Source organism: Anarrhichthys ocellatus, unplaced genomic scaffold (assembly GCF_004355925.1).
Source record: "Anarrhichthys ocellatus isolate YVR2014 unplaced genomic scaffold, GSC_Weel_1.0 scaffold154, whole genome shotgun sequence".
Classification (NCBI taxonomy): domain Eukaryota; kingdom Metazoa; phylum Chordata; class Actinopteri; order Perciformes; family Anarhichadidae; genus Anarrhichthys; species Anarrhichthys ocellatus.
Genome location: NW_022280184.1, coordinates 228,017 through 250,735, shown reverse-complemented (window position 1 = coordinate 250,735; position 22,719 = coordinate 228,017). Strand labels below are relative to the sequence as shown.

General features: G+C 39.5%; 1 protein-coding gene across 1 annotated transcript in view; it reads right to left on the bottom strand.

Moving 5' to 3' along the window:
- Nucleotides 1–1,173: 1,173 nt before the first annotated feature.
- ramp1 (receptor activity modifying protein 1) overlaps nt 1,174–22,719 on the bottom strand; it is a 65,324-nt gene continuing 43,778 nt past the window's right edge. The window contains exon 3 of the mRNA XM_031877899.1: nt 1,174–1,974. Within this exon, the coding sequence (XP_031733759.1) occupies nt 1,719–1,974 (256 nt within the window). The 3' untranslated portion in view covers nt 1,174–1,718. The remainder of the gene's footprint in view (nt 1,975–22,719) is intronic.

Below are 22,719 nucleotides of genomic sequence, written 5' to 3'. Positions count from 1 at the left end.
TTTCTGGTGTGTTTTTCTGACAGGCGGGTTACAGGTCAATGAATCTATAAAGGAAAGAGAGCGTTCAAAAATATCAATGAGGAAACAGTTCACACAGTGCACTCTACCACACTGGGAGATCATAAATCAATATAAACCTAAGGTCCATGATACACAAACTTTGCTTGAGGCAATGTTCAGCAGATATGTGCGTTGGCTAATCCATCGCTTTGTGTTCTCTCTGTAGTTAGATTTGTGATTCATCCACAGTGAATTTCCTACTCTTTGTTCTCTTTTTTTCTTTATTCTTGTAACATTTCCACATAACTGTCTAAATTGGATGCAATCAATTTGGTAATTATTGGGTTAGTGTCTTTCTATATTGTGACCGAAATAGAGAAAAGAGGTGTTTGAGGGAGCAACATCAGAAAGAATGTGAGAATTTTTGGTTAATTAACTGTCGGCAGTCCCCAGACTTCTGTTCTCCTGTGGCCTTCAAAGTCTTTACTCAGCGACGTCCACCTGTGTGTCCGCTGGCATTTCTTCATTTTAGTTTCCTTGGTGATGGAGGATGGAAGCCGGAGAACACAACATCGTCAGAGCCCGTCCAAATTGGGGCCTCGGCCCTTGCGTAGTGTCCTTCCTCTCTGTACCGTGCTATCTCTCTCACCTTTACTGCACATCTGCCAATCTTTAGAATGTGACATTTTGTGAAATGCTCTGGTTCAGTTCGTATTATGGTATGGACACATACCATAATAATAATAATGGTCTTTGTTTCCCATTCAGAGGGGAGTTTGAACTGCAGGTATGGTGAGGAGCTTGAGAACATGAGGCCACGGTGTCTGATATGAGCAGAGGAAAATAAATGAAAACTAAAAACAGACAGATTCCACTCCCACTATAGCTTGACTGTGTGAACATAAGCCAACTGCATGATTGAGAGTATATTTAAAATATAATACACACCTGTGAAAATGTGTTTCTTTGCATAACATGGACATGTTTGCATCAGAGAGAAATTAATTTTGTTTTTCTGTTTGTTTTTTTAAAATCTTGATTGTGTCATCCTGACAGATACATGTCATATTGTAAATAGTGTGTATATTTACAGTATATGTATATACACATCAAATCTGATATACCTGGTTCCCCAACAGATGTCGGGAGTTTCCTTTTGTAGCTTGCCAATAGTGTAAAGAAGGCCTCCTAGGAAAGTTCAGCACTTCGTTTTATTCCTGTGTTTCTGTAGAAGGTCCGTTATTTTCATGGACTCCACAAATTGTGTTAAATTCCTGTATGAGTTGAAGAATTTTCACCACAGCCAACATTCTTTGAAGCAGCTGTGTATAATTTATATATTTTGTATTATCAATATTTTCCCACCAGTCACTCTCCTGATCAACATCAGATTCAGGTGTGCAGTTCAGCGCTCTGTAAATCAAAGAAATGATTTTAAATCCATGTCAGAGTATTGGGGTTACAACAGATGGGAGTTGTAAAGCCTTCGTATTGGTGTCAGTGCATTCAGGCATCACTGAAGTAGGATCTGGTTTTAACGTGTATCTTGTACAGCTCCTCTTCCAGGTCCATATTAAAGTGATTCTAGTCCAAATGTACCCCTTTCCTTGAACACTACTCTCAGAAAGACAGATCCTTTGGTCGCTGATGATATGATGCAACCATAGGGACAAAAAGTACCTCTTGACCTGAAATTTGTGACCATCCGCTCCCTTTCACTACACCATCCCCTCGCTGCGTTTGCTCCTCCACACCACCAGGGCCGTCATGAGGAGAGTGACCAGGATGGGAACCACAATGAAGGGACCCAGGATGCGATTGGGTGGGTCCTTCAGAAGCCGTCCAGACAGCGAGCAGTCGTGGAAGTAGTGCTGGTGGACTCGGATGAAGAATTCATCCACCAGCCTGTTGGGCCAGAAGCAGTCCATCTTCCATGCCACCAGGAACGTGCAGTTTGTCAGCTCGCCATAGAGTCTGTATGTTGGTGACACAAGAGGAAGAAAAACACGGTGAAAACACTTCCCCTTTGTTACTGTTGTCATACCCGTCCAACTCTTTGTTCTCACACAGCACATGTACAGGTGCCACTTGAAACTTTTGGTAATTCCTGAAACAATGGGTCCTTAATTTCAGCTTCTAATGTATTGCCAGTGACTGCTGATTTTGACAGCTGTCACTGGCAGATTTGATCACCTATGGCTATCTAACCAATGAAGCTAACACCTCCATGAGAGAATGATGCCTCTGGCTGACTTTTTAATGCTAGAAACATATCAAATCTGACAGTTATTTTGTTCTGCTTAGCTTACAGACTTGTTCATATTTTCACAGCGAAAATATTTTTACATTTAACGTTACAGAAGAGAAGGCTTTTAGTATGACCGATGTGTTTGAAAAAAGGTAAGACTATCTTGGTTAAAGTCAATGTTGGTCCAAAGCAAATCCAATAAAGATCCTAAAGCTAATGGTTTGCTAATTCTTGGGCTTGGAGGCAATGCTACTGTAGTTTACTACTCTAGAGAGTAAGCTAGTTTCCGAGACAACGTCAGAGCAAATAAACATTTCGTCCATTCCTTATACTTTTTCTCATTAGTTTTTGTTTTGGAGAGGCTAAACAAAGACATTAACCCTCCAAAGTCTTTAAGTGTTGAGTATCTCTCTAGCTACAGGGCTGTTTCTACCACTTTGGCATGTGGAGGAAGTCAATGCTTTACATGACTTGACATGCTTAGTTAGGGTTGCTAAGCTGTTCGGGGGAGGGGTTTAGTGAACGGTCAATAACAAGATTCACTGTAAAAACAACTCTTCCTTTATTTTATCTGTTGCTACATGGTATTTTACTGTATGTGTTGACAAAATCTAGTCTACTACCCTTGATTGTATAAAAAGCCTTTTAAGCCCTATTGGGTGATCTTTAAAATGCATAGTGATCAATGCAATGCATAAGCCTGTTTCCTTTCTAATTAAAAATGACAGTGAAAAGATTTACGGGTTTCACCTTGTACAACAATATGAGAATTTATTGCTTTTTAAAAATATTTTATAGGATAATCATGTATAGTAACATAATTACATCCCCTTGGGTTGGATGGAAGACAGGACAAACACATTACCAGATTGTCCAGGTGGCTCAGATGCAAAACACTTGTCCTTCACTGTTAGAGACTATTATGGAAAAAAAACAGAGGGAGGGGTCGTACTCATAGTCTATTGTTTATACCTAGTGCGTGTGTGTGTGTTGCTTCTCCATGGTGAGGTGATCCCAATCATAATTGAGTTAATGACCCATGATTATGACACACGGAGCACACAGAGGATACTGTGAATGCACAAATTAATGTCGTAACACATATGGGCCTATAAGGTTCAGGCAGCATCTACACATCTAGCAGACTCAGAGGAAAATTGGCTTTACATTTGGAGTTGAGTTTTTGGCCATTTGAAGTCCAATATTCACTCTCCTCTTAGCTCTGTTTTGGTCTCCATCACTTTCTGAGGGAAATATGTTTAGCCGCTAAATACTCCACAATGTTCACCAACTAGTCGCAAACTTCGATTGCCGGCCATTTGGCGCTGGGCAGGTAGCATGCAGCAGAAAAAAAGTGCAGTGAGAATGAATCAGTAAAGTTGCAGACCATAAAACCAGAAATATTCTAAAATGCACTATAAACTTGAGGGGAACTGCAGAGACCGGTGATAATTCTCTAATTCTCTAACCTGCAAGTGGCCCCTTTCACATTACATATAGTAAACTGACCCAGTGTTAACTTAAAAGTATCAATTAGTGTGATATATAATACAATGAAACATATTTAATATCCAAACCTTGTCCCTAGTGGAGAACATCTGCTTTGCTCGTCCTCTCTGATCTGCACAGCTCAGATTTAATATTTTCGTTTACTAATCTAACAGTCTTTGATGATTCATCCCAACATGGAGTCTTTCTTCGTGGAAGTTTTGTAGATATAAACAGCTCAGGGATTGTTGGCATGAGACCAGCGGTGCAGAGCATTCTGGTTGCTCCGTGTAGCAACTTCACTCTGTGTGAGTGTGTACTTTCTCCCTCTGCTTTTTCCTTGACGTTTTTACAAATCAGTCGCAGAGGAGAATAAAATAATTCTGGTCCCGCTGCCGGTCTAGTGAGCACCCAGGTTTCCAGGGATGTTTATGAGTCAGCGACTGAAATAAGTCGCACCAGAGTCAGGGCAGGGGCGGTGGATATAGTTACTAGTTCACCCCAGCTAAGGTTAGATTAAACCTGTGTGCAGAGTGTGTACGTTTGTGTGTGCTGAATGCAGTTTATATGTAATTTCTCTTAGTAGACATTTCATTTTTCAGAAAGTCATGGCAGTAATACAAGGTTAAACTAATGGTAATTATTAAAGAAATGTCACATAGCATTCAGCTCTATCTTCAATTGGCAACCCAGTCACCACGAAACAATGTTGACATTGTACGTTTCTGCCAACCAGGGTTACGTTGAACGTCAACGCTTTTGAATTTCAAAGAGTGACGCGCAGAGCAAGTGAGGTAGTATATCGAGCGAACGTTATTGAGTGTTATGTGGCATGAACAAACACAGGACTTTCACACAGGAGACCGCTGTCCAAGTCCCATGCGAAACCAAAAGTAAATCCTGACTTTGCACTTGTTACGGACATTGTTAATTAAGCTTGTTTAGTAAAGTTGTTTAGCTTGTGACGTAAGAAATTCTCCAAAGGGCAGTTATTAATATTTCCGCTGTTTATTTCCGCTATTTATTTATGCTAGGTACTGTTCTTATGTTACGTTATTACGTTACAGTGTTACGTTACATTGTTACATTATTATTTAAACACAAACCATGATGTTGTTTTCTAACCTTAACCAAGTAGTTTAGTTGTCCAACCTAACCTATCATTTCACAACATTAACCCAAGTGTCATTGTGTGTTTCTGCAAGCTGACACAAGGCTGATATGAATCGTATACATGAAACATATTTTTGGTTTAGAAACATCAACATTCAACGTATCCCATAGTTTTCAGAAATAAACAATGCCAACATTTTTTTTCTGGTGACTGGGTTGAACATCAACCCAGTTCAATCAACCCTTTGTGCTGTGACTAAAACAGTCACTAGATGTGTGCTCATGTCTTTCTAACTTTTCATCCAGAGTGACATTAACCAACATTATCTCTCTGTGAGGCCACAGGGCAAGTGTATGTGGGAGTATTTTCCAGGCCGGAATAACATGCCTGTATGTATTATGTATGTATTGCCCATGACGTATTTATACATTTTCTTCCAGTTAATGAGAAAGAAGGAGAGGGGTAAGTCACAGTAACAAAAAGTAAGGGAGTCAGGAAGAGTGTGTAAAATTGAATTCCCATCTTATTTCTTTATTTCTATCTGAAGTGCTGGCATCCGGAGCTGATCTCCATCCTAAAATTAAGCGCCATGACCAATTGTATTACCACGGATAGTCTGGCCTTAATTGTATACTAAAGGAGTGCAACCTGAGGATTAGACGTGTCAGCAGTTTTGGTACTGAGACACTGAGACCATTATTATGATATTATCTTAATTATGAGATAAAAAGTAAAAATTATGAGATAAGAAGTACGCATGCGCTTCAGTGACGCCTTTATATCTTTCTTTTTTCTTGTAAATTTTTTTTTTTTGGGATGCCGGAAATGGGCTTCCATAATAAACAGCACCAACTTCAGTGTGGTAAAAAGATTACTGCTGGCTACTGGTGCAGTAACATTCCAGATGAGCATTTGCAGAAATCAATTTAAATTAAAGCTGCGAGCAGCATTGATCGGGCCCTCGCAACTTCACGCACATCGAGGGTACTGGCAGGACTCTGGCCATGCATTTCTGTGACCGTCATACACTGCGTGCACAAGTTAAACGGTATTTCCTGGTACTGGCAGGACTCTGGGTGACGCGGCTATGAATTTCTGTGACCATCACACTCTGTGTGCATGAGTGAGATATTTCCTGCGTAGACCAGCAGTGTAGCAAGATCATGTTGCCAGGTCTTAAGCCTCAAATGTTTTGAGTGTACATCCGATACAATCATAAATGTAAGCCTTTAAAGATCATTAAGAAAATGAATGTGTGTGAATGTGCTTCAGTGTTTGTAACATAACAGACTGTCAGTTTACTGGGATGGGGTTCAACTCCCTGCAGTGTCCTGCTGATTGGATTTGGACTTACATGAAAGTTAACAAAACAGTAGTGCCATTTGCTGTTACTTGAACACTTTAATTTAACACTGTTTTCATTTTAAGTTCTTCTGCAACTTTAGATTGTAGTGTGAAGCATTCATTATAACGTTTAACCTGATTCTGATGTAGAAGCTCTGGACAGATCATTTATGCTAATGCCCACCGACAGTGGCTTGACAACCACTTTTATCAAATTTCTGCTCTCCAAGCATCTTACTATGCACATATTTAGTTCAGAGAAGTCATTCTTTTCTCATGGTGTGCCCACAAACCCTTTTAATAAGTTCAGTGTTTGGGCCGCTGTATTTATAGAATCCTCCTTACAGCCATGGTCATCAGTAGGTGGCGCTATGACTATGACTTAATATTGGCATGCAGAAGTCCTAAAATCATGACCGTAATCAAGCATGTCAAGTTTGGGAGAGTTTTGACAAAGTACAGTTGAGTTACAACAGCTTGATGGATGATGGTGAGCCATGTAAAATGGCTGCCACACCAAGTCCATGTTGTTCAATGAAACTTCAAGCTTTTAGTAACTTTTAATCGCTAAGGTCTTTAGATTGCTCTGACCAAATTCTAAGCTGATCGGATTAATTCCCTAGGAGGAGTTCGTAGTACAGCACCTGGAAATAGAATTAAAACACGAGAAATTCATACAAAATTCAAAATGGTTCACTTCCGGTTGGGTTTAGAGCATGGACCCCTAAGACTTTTTTTTAAGTCAACATGTGATACATCTGCTTACCAAATTTTATAGATCTAGGTGAAATGTAATGCGAGGGCTGCATTGTCGAAATATTGTAGGGGGCGCTATCGAGCCGATTTGCCACTCTGAAGTATTAAAATCACATTAGATAACTACATTCAGGATTTTAAATGTGTGTGACAAGTTTGATTATGTTTTGAGCATTTTTAGCCCCTCAAAAACACCTTCGTTTTTCATGACGAAGAATCCGTCGCCACGGCAACGGACTTTCACGAACAACAAGCTTTGAGTAACCTTTCATCGCAAAGTTCTTTAGATTGTACTGACCAAATTTGAAGTTGATTCGATTATTTCCCTAGGAGGAGTTTGTTAGAGGACAGCGCCTGGAAACGACAAAAACGACACTAGAAATTCATAAAAAATTCTAAATGGCTGACTTCCGATTGGGTTTAGAGCATGGTCCCAAGAGACTTTATTTTAAGTCCACATGTGATACATGTGCCTACCAAATTTTATAAATCTTATAAATCTATGTGAAACGTACAGCGAGGGCTGCTTCGTCAAAATTTTGTAGGGGGCGCTATTGAGCCGATTTACCACTCTGAACCAATAAAATCATATTATATAACTACATTTTGGCCTTTAAATCTGTTTGCCAAGTTTACTTATGTTTCAAGCATTTTTAGCCTCTCAAAATTACCTTCGTTTTTCACGGCGAAGACTGCGTCGCCACGGCAACGGCGTTCGACGAAACATCAAAAGCTTCATGAACTGGCATTATGAACTTATTATATTTGTGTGGAACTAATTTGATGTTAATCTGATTTACCTACTAAGAGAAACAAGCCAAAGTATAAAGACTTTAACTGACTGTTACCAGTAGGTGGCGCTATGACTATGATTCAAAATTGGCCTGCAGATGTCTTCAGGCCTGGAGTCTAATCAAACATGTGAAATCTGGTAAAGATGTGATGATGTGGCGTCGAGTTACTTCAGTTTATTTCTTCATGGCGAAGGATCGAAATTCGCCAAGCCGCCATGTTGCCGCCCTTCAACAACTTCTTACAATCTTCACAATGAAGCATTATCAAGGTCTTAAGGCTTTTCTGACAACATTTGAGAGGGATCTGATTAATCTGTGAGGAGCAGGATGTCAAAGTACAAAACTTACAACTTCCGGTTGCCACTATGTGGCGCTATTACTATGATTCTAAATTGTCTTATAGATGTGTTCCGGGGCAGGATATTATGACATATGAGAGATTTGGAGCAGATTAGACAATGTACGGCCGAATTACAACAACTTCCTGTTTTGCGGCGAATGGTGTTTTTTTGACGCCTCGCCACAGATACATAGTTCGATAACTTTTTGATCTTTGAGTAACTTTTCACTGCCAAGGTCTCAAGAGCATACTGCCCGAATCTGAAGTCAATCGGGTCAAATCTCTGGGAGGAGTTCGTTAAAGTATGACGCCTTGAAATGGTCCAAAAACGTCCTAAAATTCAAAATGGCCGACTTCCTGTTTGGTTTAATGAAAAACTCCAAGAGGATTTTTTGTGCCTCTCATCACGATCCACATACCTACCAAATTTCATACAGCTAGGTGAAACCCGGTGTTGGGGCTACTCAATAGGGGGCGCTATCGAGCCAATATTTCATACCGCAGCTGGACACCCCAATCAGACTGCAATTTTCGCAAATTCTGGCTTGCGTGCCAAATTTAAAAAGTTTTCCAGTATCCCAAGCACCTCCTTTTTGCGACGAAACACTAAAAATAAGAATAAGAAAAAACATTCGAAAAACAATAGGTCCTCCGCTCCGACTACGTCGGTGCTCGGGCCCTAATAAATGCTCCAATTTAAAAGTAAAAAAAATTGAATTCATTAATTAATGTTTAATCTAAATGGACCATAATTTATTAAATGAACATCATGATGTATTGAAGAAAACTTGAAACTAGAGCTTGAGACCATAAACTCATGTTTACAATGTTTACTGAGGTAATAAATCAAGTGAGAAGTTTTCATTTTCTCATAGACTTTTATACAATCAGACTTCTTTTTCGCCTCCTCCTGGCCAGTAGAGAGAATGCAAGTTTAAGACACACTCTGGAAGATCTCCGTTTCATTTTCTTTGGCGGCACCTATGGCGAATAGCTGTAACTGCAGGTGGCTCCTATTTAAAATCACTTTAGATCTCCCGATAATCATAGGCTGGTCTTCCACAGTACATTTCTGTTTAAAGGTTAGAGCATTCTCCAAAGTCAAAAGCAGGGAGGTGGATCAGAGAGGAAATGAAGTTCACTGCAACAAAACAGAGAGCGAGAGTGGCCATATTTTGTTTGGTTTATTGGAGATAAGCTATGTTTACTCTTGTGCCAAAGGCCTCAACAGAGATGACATTTCTGCGAGACAACATTCAAATCATAGTTGCAAGATGACAGTCCTCGTGGGGGGCCTGGATTCTGATTGTGACACTGCATCCTTTGCCAAGTCTTGTGCAACTTTGATTCACTCCTTCCTAAAGCCTGATGCACACTCAAGCCTGTTATGGACAGGACTACACATACACAAGGGGTTTACAAGAAACAGAATAATTATTCGGCGAACCGTTCTCATTTCCATCTCGTCAAAATACCGCAGATTGGCCAGTTGGCCAGGCCCCCCCCCCCCCTCGGCGTCTGATAACGATGCACAGACTAATTCTAACGCCCGCGTCATTATTAGATGCTCAGAGCAACTGACGTAGGATGAAGTGCCAAAATAGACCACATGGGTTAGACGGGAAGGGGAGGTGGATGGGTCAAATAAAGGAGATGATTATCATTTAGGAGTTTGTGTCCCGTGTGAAAATATAAGTAAACGCTGACATTTTCTCATGTGAGTAGTCACGTGTCATAAAAGTAGTAAGTCACGTTAACGTCAACCACGCTCTTTTCCTAAAACCTAACTAAGTGGTTTTGTCGCCTAAACCTAACTTCCTGTGAAGACAGAACTTTATTTTGAAAAGACGCTATGCAGTGGAAACTGACACACCATCCCCTCATAGTTTGAAGTTTAGGAGCGCCGACCAAGTATGAGTATTAGACACATCGGGAGAGAATGTGTTGTTTATAGCTGTCTGGTTCAATACTCATCTACTGTTGCAGTTTTGTTTAGTTCATCACTTTGCCAGCAGAGTTGTCAGTTTGCATGCATGGCCAAGGCTGTGTGCGTGACTGTGCGCCCACTCTCAAGTCAAGTGTTTTTTTCTTTTCCCACAACAAGTGTGTGGGAGATGAAGTACACCGTATGGGTGTTAAAAAAGGGGACGTTCAAGAGTTTGAGCCGGTGAAATGATTTCATGGCCTGCGCTCGTGTATCACCGGAGAGCATATGGAAAAACAAATCTTCAGATGCAATTTCTCTAGGTTGGTAACTTAAAGTGTATGCAATGATATGTGTGTAAGCAGAAATTCACTTCATAGTCAGCTCATAAGGTATGGGCAGGGAGAGATGGAAAACAAAGATGGAGGTATAAAAATAGATGCAGACCTGCATGATGTGTGCCGAGTGAGAGACAGGCAGCCTAATTGATTTAATTGTTTCTGAAAGTATTCCATAGGAAGAGGATGAAGCGCACAGGGAGCTGAATCAGGCAGGGGTAGTTTGATCTGTTGTCTGCAGAGCGCAGTGTGAATAAATAAAACCTGGATAATGAATAAATAAAAGCAACAGAGAGCAAAGCTGCTCCAGTGACTTGAGAAATGAGTCAGCACAGTTCCTTTATTTCCACCGACGGACACTCACAGAGCCAGGTGTGTGAGGTGGACGGGCATGAAGCTAGATTGGACAGGGAGGGGGGGGTTGTTATTCATTTTTTTATTGCAAAATACATGACACAAGTAATGATTTTTATGTAGCATGCAACAAGGAAGTTATGTTTTCGTTGGAAAGTTAGGATGTGGCCAAGGAACAAGAGTTTTTGGTGCAGATCTGTTGTTAAAATAACAATATTCACTTACACACACACACACACACACACACACACACACACACATTACTGACAAAACCTCCTCCCAGCCTCAAAGCTTGAGCTAAAGTGAAGTGATATTTCCTGCAAAAAGCTTTCACTCAGTTTGAAATAACGTTTTTTTAAAACAAACTGATAACATGCTTTCACCTTTTCCTCTGCCATCTTTTAAGTTGTCATATTTGTCTGTAATAAAAATCTGAAAGAGGAAAATGTCATTTGGGGAACCCACTTAAAGTGTAACGTTGACATTATGTTTGCTATTGCCCTTCTGACAACCTCTGAGTCGTATTATATTTAGGAGCAGTGCACATTTAGCCGCGTTAAACCTCACTTTGAGTGGCAAACATCTCTGGGGTGATGCCGTGCTGTTCAGATCGAGTGAGGGAGGGGGGCAACAGAGGGGGGTTCCGGCAAAAAAAATAAATAAATATATAATACAGTTGTCTGGCAAAAAAAGTTGAACAAGGCTCAACTTTTACTGCAAATACCTGCAAGGTCACATTCCTGGTGGATTACTTACTTTATAACAGGAACAGAATATTTCTGCAGTTTACAGCTAACGTTGAAAAATAAACACCTGTAAACTGGTGAAAGTAACTCCAGTCCTCTATGGTATCCAGACTATTTTTCCAGCTACATATGGAATACATAACGGAGTGGAGAGCTGCCCTCCTCACTCAGAGAACCAAGGTTACAATACTGACAGAAACGGTAAACAGAAAAAAATATTTCTCAGGCAAAGGCGTCGTCTGAATTATTATTCCTATCTGGCCCCGCTGGAGTGTCTCATAAATACTGTGTATCTATTTATTGTAAATTAGGCGTGTGATGATAACGAAGCCTGATGCTGACCACCGTTTTAATACGAACAATGTGTTGCATTACATTCTGATGTTGCAACATCTCTCTGTTCAGTTTTTCCGCAGCTGCATTCATGAGTTTGTTGAGAGGTCATTTTCTTTTTTAATCTGGTGTTATTAGTAATTTATCTCTTCTCCTTGTTTAATAACTTGCCTGAAGAACAGACCGATTGCTTACCATAGACCTCTTTTTAAAATTCACTTTTGTTTTTTGCCGCACCGTCTGATGCCGACACACAAGCCACCCTTTAGCGTCTGTATGACACACACCCGGCTTTCAGGTAATTTTATACGTAGTATAAAGAAAACCACACATGGTGAGAGGAGAGGAAGGTGGATGGGTCAAACAAACACTGGACTTTCAACCTGGGGACTGGAGTTCATGTCCCAAAGTGTTGTTGAGATGTTTTGAAGTTCCATTAGAGATGTTTGTGACGCGTTTTCTGTACTTATGCTACATTGTTTACGTTTCACTAAGTTAATGTAGTTATTTTAAGCACATGCTTGATGTTTGTTCTAAACCTAACTAAGCGTTTTTTGTTGCCTAGACCTAAGCAAGTGTTTTTGTTTGAATTCCTAATGTTTACTGCGCCTGTAGTAAACAGTCATAGTTTGACGCTGCGTTAGAGAGGAACGCCCAGTGACGAGTTGGGATGGGAACCTGTTGAAAGTGAAGATCATGCTTTATTGAAGAAGACCTGAGACCATAAACTCATGTTTATAGTGCTTACTGAGGTAATAAATCCAGTGAGAAGTAGGGTCATCTTCTCATAGACTTCTATACAATTCTCTTTGCAACCAGAGGAGTCACCCCCTGCTGGTCAGTAGAGAGAATGGAAGTTTAAGCTTCACTTTTCAGAACCGGAGGATGCTGCCTGGTGTTTACAACAAAACATTGAATACTGAGTCCTGACAATAACATCTACAGTATTAGTTTTCAAAGACCAAATTAAAACAATGTTGCATTCTTTGAGGAAGCTAGATGTCAGCTTGTGACAAATTCAGTAATCTATTCATACAGTGCAGATAAGGTACAGAACACTGCAGATAGTCTTGATCAACAGTGATGCTGTCATTATGCTTTTGTTCATTTGAACTGAGGAGAACATCTGATTACATAATATAGAGTTCACTGAGAAAAATGGGTCACGAAGCATCAAAGAACTGCAGCTGAAGCTGAAAACAGGAAAAACCCGCAGAGATAAAAAGAAGAAAAAAAAGATCAAAGACTATTGTCACATAACACAAAGATACATATCTATGCTGATTCTGTTCCAGTTCTAAATCTCTAAACATGACCTAGTGTCATCTCCCGTGTCCTGTTATATGCAACCACGTGTCACCCCTTATTCTCACTTTTTTTTAACTTTGGGCCAGAAAAGCCCCCTCTTCATCACTTGCATTTACAGTTGAACAAGTTTCTGTCTTGCTGCTGGGCGAGATCACCTCGAAGCAGAAAGGGAGAGATTCCTCCCTTGAAAAAGAAAGAAATATATATAAAAAAGAAACATGACAAACTGTCACTACTGAGCTCAGACAAATTGTTCTTTTTTTCTCTGCTTTGTTATTCTGCTAACCTCCTGCTCTTCCTTTCTTCTGGGGGGAGATTGAACATCTGAATTTGTGTGCGTGCAACACTTTCTCTTACATGAGAAAAAAAAGTGATAACATATTTTACAGTTTGAAAGATTTCCAGCCCCCAAATACACACACACACACACAAACAGTCAATATCAGGATGTGACCAGATGGATGTGTTGACGTTTGTCTTTGACATGGGTGTGCGTTTGTTTGTGTGAATAACTGCATGTATGTGTATTTGTGTGTTGAGTGCTTTGTGTGTGTTTATACCGGGGTATACATTTGCTTATGTGACTGTTTATGTGTGTGTGTCGATGTTTGTTCTGTCTGTCCTGAAGTATCCCTGATTGACCTGGACACTTGACTCAGATGCTCCAGCACGGTTCTTTAAGACCAAGTATGTACTGACCTGCTGGTGCTGCCGTCCAAAACACAGAAAGAATGTCAAACACAAAGTCAAGTAGGGTGACGATCGTCTGCATATGCTGCAATGCAGGATGGGAGGACAGCAGAATAGTTTGCCCAATAAATCCATAGAGTGAATATCATGCTTTTGATTAATCCTAATTACAGTCTAATTGTCTCCCTTTGCCCTTGCCCTTCATACCACAGGCTCTTAGTTTAAAAATAGCTCTGTTTCTTGGGCTTTTTTTCTTCTTCTTTTTTTTGCATGTGATTGTTGGAGAGTATTTTGGTCAGTCAGTCATGCAGTCTGTATTAATTTAAAAACCATTTTGTGAGTGAGCTCACATCTGAGTTACGTACGATGCTCAGGCCAGGAAAGATGCAGTGAGCAGTGTGGAAAGCTAATTAAAGTCCCCCTTCCGTGGACCTCAGCGATTAAACGGCTGATTAGTCGCTGATTAGGAACGGATTGCTGTATGTTTTTACAGCTAGAATGACTGGATAGCATCCAGCATCGCCTGGATTGCAGAGCCCCCGCAGCTGTTATGCAATGCGTCTTTAATAGCATTAGGACGAGGATTTGCATATTTGCCCCCGTTAGGGAGGTTTTTCATTTGTATTAAAGTTTTGAAGATCATCAAACTGGCTGGCATACATTTCCTTCCGCATCCCTGCTCCGCTTCTGCGGATAGAGAGGAGAAACCTCTGCATTTGTTCTCGTTGCTTCTTGGGAATAATCTCCTCATCTCTAGCTTTGTTGCTGTATGAAAGCCCAATTCTTTATGATCTTCCTCCTGCTGTGTTATTAGCTTTTAGTAAATTGGTATTGGCACACTGCGTCGTCTTTGAGAATACCTCCCATTTGATGTGGAACCGAGTTAATATACACTGGAGCACACAACAAAAGGTGTTTCCCTGCTCTAATTGAGCCGTCTCCTTGTTCTGAGCCTTTGCATCAATACTGCAAACATGCACTTTGACGACTCATTGGTCCCGCTGGGTTTCACCAGAAGCAGGAGAGGAATTCAAGAGGAGTTTTCTGCCCCTCTTTATGCACCGTTGCACCAAACAGAAGTGTTCACAGGTTTCAACTGCAGTGTTCTGCTTTTCTTTTCTTTCTTTAAATGCCGTGTGACAGTTCCCTTCTAAAGTAAGACTCATTCATCGTATTCAATTATGATAACATTTAAGTGATTCATGATGTTATTATTGTAAACATGAATAAATTACATTTTAATAATTTTCAAACTTGCGTCCTATTTTTCTTTGCGGTTCAAGTTGCAAACACAAAAAGAGATGAAACTGTTCAAACGATGTCTATAACTAAAGATACCGTAAGACAAAGGAAAGCAAGGGACATATTTACCACTACTTTTGTGCTGACGTGTCAAACTCGTTTCATTCCTCATAAAACATCTGCAAAGAAGATTGTATTCTAAGTATTTGGATTCCAACATTGTTTGCATCCTTTTGTACTTGCTAGCACTGTTCTTCTTACTGGTCAAAAACCCCATAGGGAAGCTTTAATGTGCAGTAAACAGTCTTCTGTCATACCCTCAGCTTCATCCTCGCCAGGAGCTTCTCTCTCTCGGTTCGTCTGTGTGTGGGTGTGCTGGATCACAGGTGTATCGGTGTCGTAGCACGCTGCTTATCCTCTTCAATCGATTCTGCTTGAAAGACCGGCCTTCAATTCCACCATCGTCAGATCGCAGGTTCAACTACTGGGTTAGTTAAGTTCCAGCCCGTAGAGGCCGTTGTGTGTTTATGCGTCGCTTTGGCAAATTTTTGTCTCTTGTGCCTGCGGCCTTCTTAAACCTGCCTCATGCCTCTGTCCCACTTCTGTGTTCTTCCCAATCTTGCTTTTGGGCTCACTCTGCCTGGCTTCCCTGCCTACACTATAGATCTGCTCATTCCTCTGACTCACAGCTCTGTCCCTGCACTCCTCTGACCAAGAGACTCTCTGCCCTCCTTTTACGTTTACAATGATGTGTAAAAGATTATATTTTACAATTAACTTTCATGAACTATAAAACACACTGCGAAAGTTCTAAGACGAAAACACAGACAACTCCAAGACCGGACAACGCTGTAGTAGCAACCTGCCAATCACAAGGTTGTCCCGCCCTAAAGCATACCCTGCTTTATGGTTTAGTTTATTACTAAATGACCATAATGCTGTATTGAAGAAGACTTGAAACTGGCGATTGAGACCATAAATTCATGTTTACAATGTTTACTGAGGTAATAAATCAAGTGAGAAGTAGAGTCATTTACTTATATACAATCAGACTTCTTTTAACAACCTAAAAGTTCTTATTCGAGATGTTCTTATGCTTCCACGCGAGGCATACATTGGGGAGACTGTGGCTCAGAAGGTAAAGTCGTTCTTCAATCAGAAGATCGGTGGTTTGATCCCCGGCTCTTCTAGTCCATGTCAATGTGTCGTTGGGCAAGACACTTATCCCCAAATGTCACCCGAAGGCTCTGCGGTGTGTGAGCGGGTATGATGTTTAGATAGTCCTGATAGGAAGGTGGCACCTTGCATGGTAGCCCCTGCCATCAGTGCGTGAATGTGTGTGAATGGGTGAATGATGTGCGGCGGCTCTCTGCATGCTCTGCAAACCATCTCTTAGAGGAAGCTCCACAGAATCTTTTCTGCAGAAGTATGAATAAAGCATTAGCCTCCTGATGGGTAGGAGGAATCTGTTAATCTTCAGTTATTACGCTTTTGGGCAACACCTCTTCAGCTTAAGAAGATTTGTAAGATAGATTTCTACGAACATCTTAACCTGAAGATGCTTCTGGCCTCTGGACAGCGCTGCTTTTTAGAGCTGGAAACGAGCCAGTGACACAACAGTAAAGTCACCTCAGCTAGGTACTGAGAAAAAAGAGCTGCTGCTGAAGAATCACTTAGTTTACAGCAATATATACAATAGCTCCTTTTCTGAACATTAACACAGTGTGTGAATGGAGCAGAGCATTTTGTGCTGTGAAAGTGAGAAAAATAAGACTTGTAATGAGCATATCTAAAATACAGGGATTAATAAGCAGAACAAAATAATTAATTTTTGGAACAATTTTGTTTTTGCTAAAAAATATCTTCAAGAATTTGCATATAATGCTGGAGGAGTTGTTTGTGTGTGTGTCTGTGTTGGAGGCTACGCTAGCCACGCTGAGCACAGTAATGTGCCACAATCACCCGACTAACCCAACAGACAGAACAGACAGATGAGTATATAGCCTACAGGGTCTTCTGCTGGTGGTTAGCAGATGGATTGACTAAAGCATACTTAATAGACCCCATACATATTCATGGCCAGCGGATTATCTCAAGTTGTTGATGTTAAAGTTTTGAGACAGAGATGAAGGGCATTTCAACTTTTTATTCCCCATCAAATGCAGATTAGTGTTGCTGTGGCGCTCCACATTTCCGTATTCATTTCTCCTCATATTTCAAACAGAGATCACAATTGAATCAATTCATCTCAGGAGTACGGTCATATTTATAGTTTCAGTTTATTCTGTTTGCTGACAGTTCCTGGAAAATGATTTTCTACAAAGGGGAGATTTTTGTAAAACATCTATCTTAATGCTTTACAAAATGCTCAAAATGTTCCCGACCATGACCATAAGTACTGCACTGCACATGACAGGGAAATTTCAGCTCAAATAATATTGAACTACATTGAAAATGTTCCCATTTTTAAACTCTCATGAATAAATAAATAAATAAGTTTGCTGAAATATTCAATGCAATCCTCTTCAGTATGACCTTGACCAAGTCAAAATCCAGGACATTTCACTGTGCAGTTTTTTTTTGTGAAGTTAGCTCAAATTAAATCATAATTTCCTCATATTTGAATTTTAATTAATAAATCCTTAATAGGGGTTTGCTGAAACCTATTATGTCAGTATGACCCTCACTGTGACCCTTTCTTTTTCTTTTCTTTTTATTTGAATTAGTGAAAAATAACCTCAAATTACATTGTAACCTCAAGAAAATTCCCTCATGTTAAATTCCTAAAATCTTTTCCTTCAGAGGTTTTCTGACATTTTTCATGTAACCTGTTCAGAATGACCCTGTAAAATCTGACCTAATTCTACTTTCTCACTACAGACTAAATTAAAAGGCCTTGATGCTGTTCCAGAACAAGTCAGTGTGTTGAATTGAGCAAAGGTGTGTTGTATTGCTTTTGAATTAGACTTTATGTAGGAAGAATGTGCTATTTCCTCTTTTAAAAGTTGCATATTATTTATTTTTTTATTTTTTAAGCATCGTGACATATTAAAATACTTTACATGCTTTCAATCATGTGGTTTCGCTGAAGACACGGAGTAACTCTCAAGGTAGAGTAGACAGATAAGTGTGGTCAGACTGTCACAGTGAAGTTCAAGAGGGAAGCGACTTCCTAAAACCAAAACTGAAGATATGTATGGTCCTTTTTTTGGTTCCGTGACTCCTCGCCCTGTGTGTCCATTTACAAGCCAGAACGCTATTGTTTCTCTGTCTATGTAGACAGGAAGAGTAGTGTCTACCCAGGAAGAGTGCTGAAGCAAATTCGACATATTGGCCAAACTGTATAATTATGTCATGTGATGCCATTGGTCCAGAAAAATACTTTTTCCCATAGAAAAATTATGGGAAAGAGACGTATCTTAGTATCTCATTGGGAAGGAGACGTATCTCAAATTTTTGGGAATTCCCAGTATGAACACTAAATGTCTCTTATATAAACCATGACAGCATTGTAAAATGCTAACTATAGCTGAATCCAGATTTATTTTACTTCCTCCGTTCATATGAATGAGCCTGGGACCAAGGGCTGGGAGGCGGGGTTAGAGGAAACGCTTGTGCATTTGCTCTATTGGCCCATTGATACGGAGGCCCTGCGAAAAATCTCGGATTTGCTTCACGCATTACTGAGCAACTTTCATAGGAATGAACGGCGCCCCGCTTCCAAAACTGTATCCATATCCATCTGTCCTTGTAAGCTACGGTTATCTGCAAACTTTGTCTCGATGCCCCTTCCTGCTCAGCTGTCAATCAAACACATACACCTGCCCGTCCACTAACAGGCTTATGTAGAATAAAGTAGAGATTCTAATTCCTCTCCAAAGGCCCTTTAAAACAATAAATTCAACACATTTGGATATGATTTTGGACAAAACAAGGGAATAACTACTAGCGATATCAGCTGGATGTTAATATCCATTTGATGTTCTGCTAATGATCATATGAGGGTGAACAACCACGATAAAGTTGTGTTTTATAATCACTGTGGTCATTGGATTAAAACAAAGATTATCCCCCTAATTGTTAGCCAGAGGACATTTTCTGTTATGATGAAGCAATTAAACTGTTACTTTCTTTGTTCAGAGATGCCGTCGGCACCGAGTTATTGGACACGACAGCTGAGTGCCGAATCCTTTATCATTCTCTATTTTTCTCCCCAGCTGTTCTATAAATATTTTATGTCATCCATTTCACCGTTTCTTTAAAACTGCAGCGTGTACACTTTCTCTGGCCAAAACGGAGCCTTTACAAACCGTCAGCTTGATGAACGCAGACTAAATCACTGCAATGTGGGCAGTCACAGAGGTAACACGTGTATTATTGAGGAGTCTGTGGCACTCTGACCTCATATAAAGCGGCTCCGAGGCACCAAAAGCTATGAAAACTTTAGTGAGACGTTTAATGGCTGAAAGAGAAAAAGAAAAAGATGTAAAGCGAAATGAAGAGAGGAGGAAACAATTTATGGTTAAGGCTGTGATGAACTCCTGGCTGGTCGACACTTGTGTAGTTGGGCACTGTGTATCAAAGCTAAATAAATGGCCATACATCAGTTAACTGAGCAAACGGTTTCATAGCTGCCTCCTCGCCATAACTCAGCTTTTTCCGAGTAACGCTGCTTCTGTCAACTTATCTGATAGAAAAGGTGTGTGCTGAAGGTGACTGATTAATCACAAAGTGAACCTCGTGTAAGGTAGACCTAGAAAGTGAGCGGTTTGAAACATAACAGTAGAGAATGCAAAAACAGAGACCCTGAGAGCTTCAATTCTTACAGCGTGCTGGAAAAAGTTGAAATTGAACCTAGATGGTGACAGGTTATTATTCCTGTCTCCAGCTGGACGTCTACGTCCTTCCATCTGCATTAGCAGACTCGTCATTTTTTTTCTTCCATCCGCTAAGTGTTTTGTACATACCTGAGTGCATTGCAAACCGAAATGACAAATTGCTACACCGTTCTTCGACTTATCCTACAACTGAACTCACCATCAAATGCACCCACCCGGTGGGTTTATTAGCAAACCCTGCTTGTTTTTCACAGCAGGGCCGGCATCAAAATAATTTTATTAGTCTCAATTAAACCTTGTAAACAGATTGACTGTGCCCCAAACATGTCCTGTTCCCAGAGACAGTTGTGGGAATATTAAAAATGCTCTATTGTGTCTAGCTGAGTTTCTCCCTTTTCCGGCTGCAATATTGCATATAAATATAATTATAATATATAAACAATTAACAATTATAAGTATATAAATATGAATATAAATATAAATATATATATATTTAATATACTGTATATATATATATATATATATATATTTATATATATATTAAATATATATATAAATAAATAAATATATATATATATAATATATATATATATATATAAATATATATATAAATATAAATATATAAATATGAATATGAATAATTATAAGTATATAAAATTCAGATACGGTGTCAATAAGGAACTATTTTATTTTTTCAACAATTGCTCATTTATCCCTCTGACAGTACTTAATTATATTGATTCATTGCACTGCACATCCAGTGGTAAACACTCAAACATGAATTTGTATACATGGTGTTTAAGCTGAAACCCTGTGATTTTGAGTTATGAATATTGCATGTAAGCAACTGTGTTAGGGTAAGCAGCAGAGTGCTTTCACAACTGCTGGAGTGAAATATCTAAATGCAGTGATACTTAAAAAAACATTCCACTGATTTTGCATGTTTTAATCCATTTACTTCCTCACAGGGGAGCTAACCATATAAAATCGTATAACTTTGAATGCGTCTTGCTTTACTGAATGCATTTTTTTCCTCCTTCCGGGGAAACCGTTGATTTCCATACATTTCCAGAGGTTAAAGGTTAGAGACTATATGAAGGTGTTAATATAGTAGCACAATCACATGTATTGTATATGCCACTGTTTCATGCAGTACCTGAACATTAGCATCCGTGAGACCAACGCATTCTCACGCCCAACTCGTCAAATACGGCAGCTCGGTGAGTCGCCCTTCACTTTAAACTATGACGCTCAAGTGTCAATCTTTCAGTTACGCCTACAGTATACAGCACTGTTACTGTTATCGAATATTCTGCTTATGATTTCTGCTTCAGCAAAAAAGAAATGAGAGATATTTCAGGGAGAAAAGGAGAAATTAGGACCCAGGTTAGAACTGACACTTACTGTGTACAACTGTCCTAACACACACACAAGTACTGCAGTACTTTTGATCTGCAGTCCCTGGCCACACAGACACAAACACTGCAAAGTACACTAGAAGCAGAATATAATGTTCCAAACTTATGATATTACTCTACAACACTAGAAATGAGAAAACTTTGTTGCACTCTTGGATGTCCCAGCTGTGAATGAGCTTCTAGAAAGCCTGAAGCTATATTTCATCTTCTTCATATGCTTCTTGAGTTACAACTTTTAGCCATCAATTGTATTGGTTTTGACTTTCTACTCAAGATATTTGCTGAGACTTTCGTTCAGACAGAACACTGAAGCCATGCTGGTATTAGCTGATTGAGATCATCTGTTTCATTCATGCTTCGAAATCATGAACAGCATTGTGGCAATGCTGTGACCGACTTTGCTGTCGTGATATTGTTGACATGCGAGATCACAACAATCAATTTAGTTTGGTGAGTACGTCATTAAAGCCAACAGATATGATGGTCAAAATCACGAAAATAACACACACGTTGTAATATATCAGAATTGTATTTTTTAAGAGATTATGTTTAATAATAAGCCACTTATCCGTACCTGTCACTTGAGCGTATATGACATTTCGACATGGATGGAAGATGCACACGCTGAATGACAAAAATACAGCCTTTTGGCATTCCTAATTCATTAATTATCGAAACGCAAAGGGTGCAGTGTGTCAGGTAAGATTCAATACTAAGATTTAGTAATGATAGACTATCTAAATTAAGATTAATTAGTGCAAAGTTTTGGCGGAATGATGACCAGATCAACGGGGATCAAGAAACACTGCTCCTTTACCTAAATTAACCTTGCAGCTTGTTTTCTATTTTTCCAAACCTACTATGACATAATTGGCTCTGGCCCGAGGACGTATGAAAGGACTTCACAAGCAACAGTTCTCATGCAAACAGAAACAATGCTGCGCATGAGACTAGGTCTACTGTCAGGCCTATTGGAAACTTCCTTAATTGGGTTCCCCTTCCAAGGTTGCCTATAGTGGGGGGCAGTGGCAGCTGGTGGAAAATTTTCTAGGTAGGGCCATCCAATCAATTTCAGCAAACATCCCAGTATGATTTAATGCAAACAATTAAGGTATCAAACACGCATTACTACTTTGCAGTTAAATATTTAGCATTTATTCCAACACGAAAAAAAGCAGTAAATAACACTTTGATAAACACGTCAGGAGATCATATTTTTGTCACCCTCACAGGGAATTCAGTATAATATATACAGTATATATATATATATATATATATCATATAATAATTTTCAGTATAATATAAAACACACATACATATATATATATACAATATGTGTGTATATATATATATATATATATATATATATATATATATATATAAAATATAATATAATATGTTTATTTATTGAGATGAGATTGAAGAATGAGGAATACTGATGTTA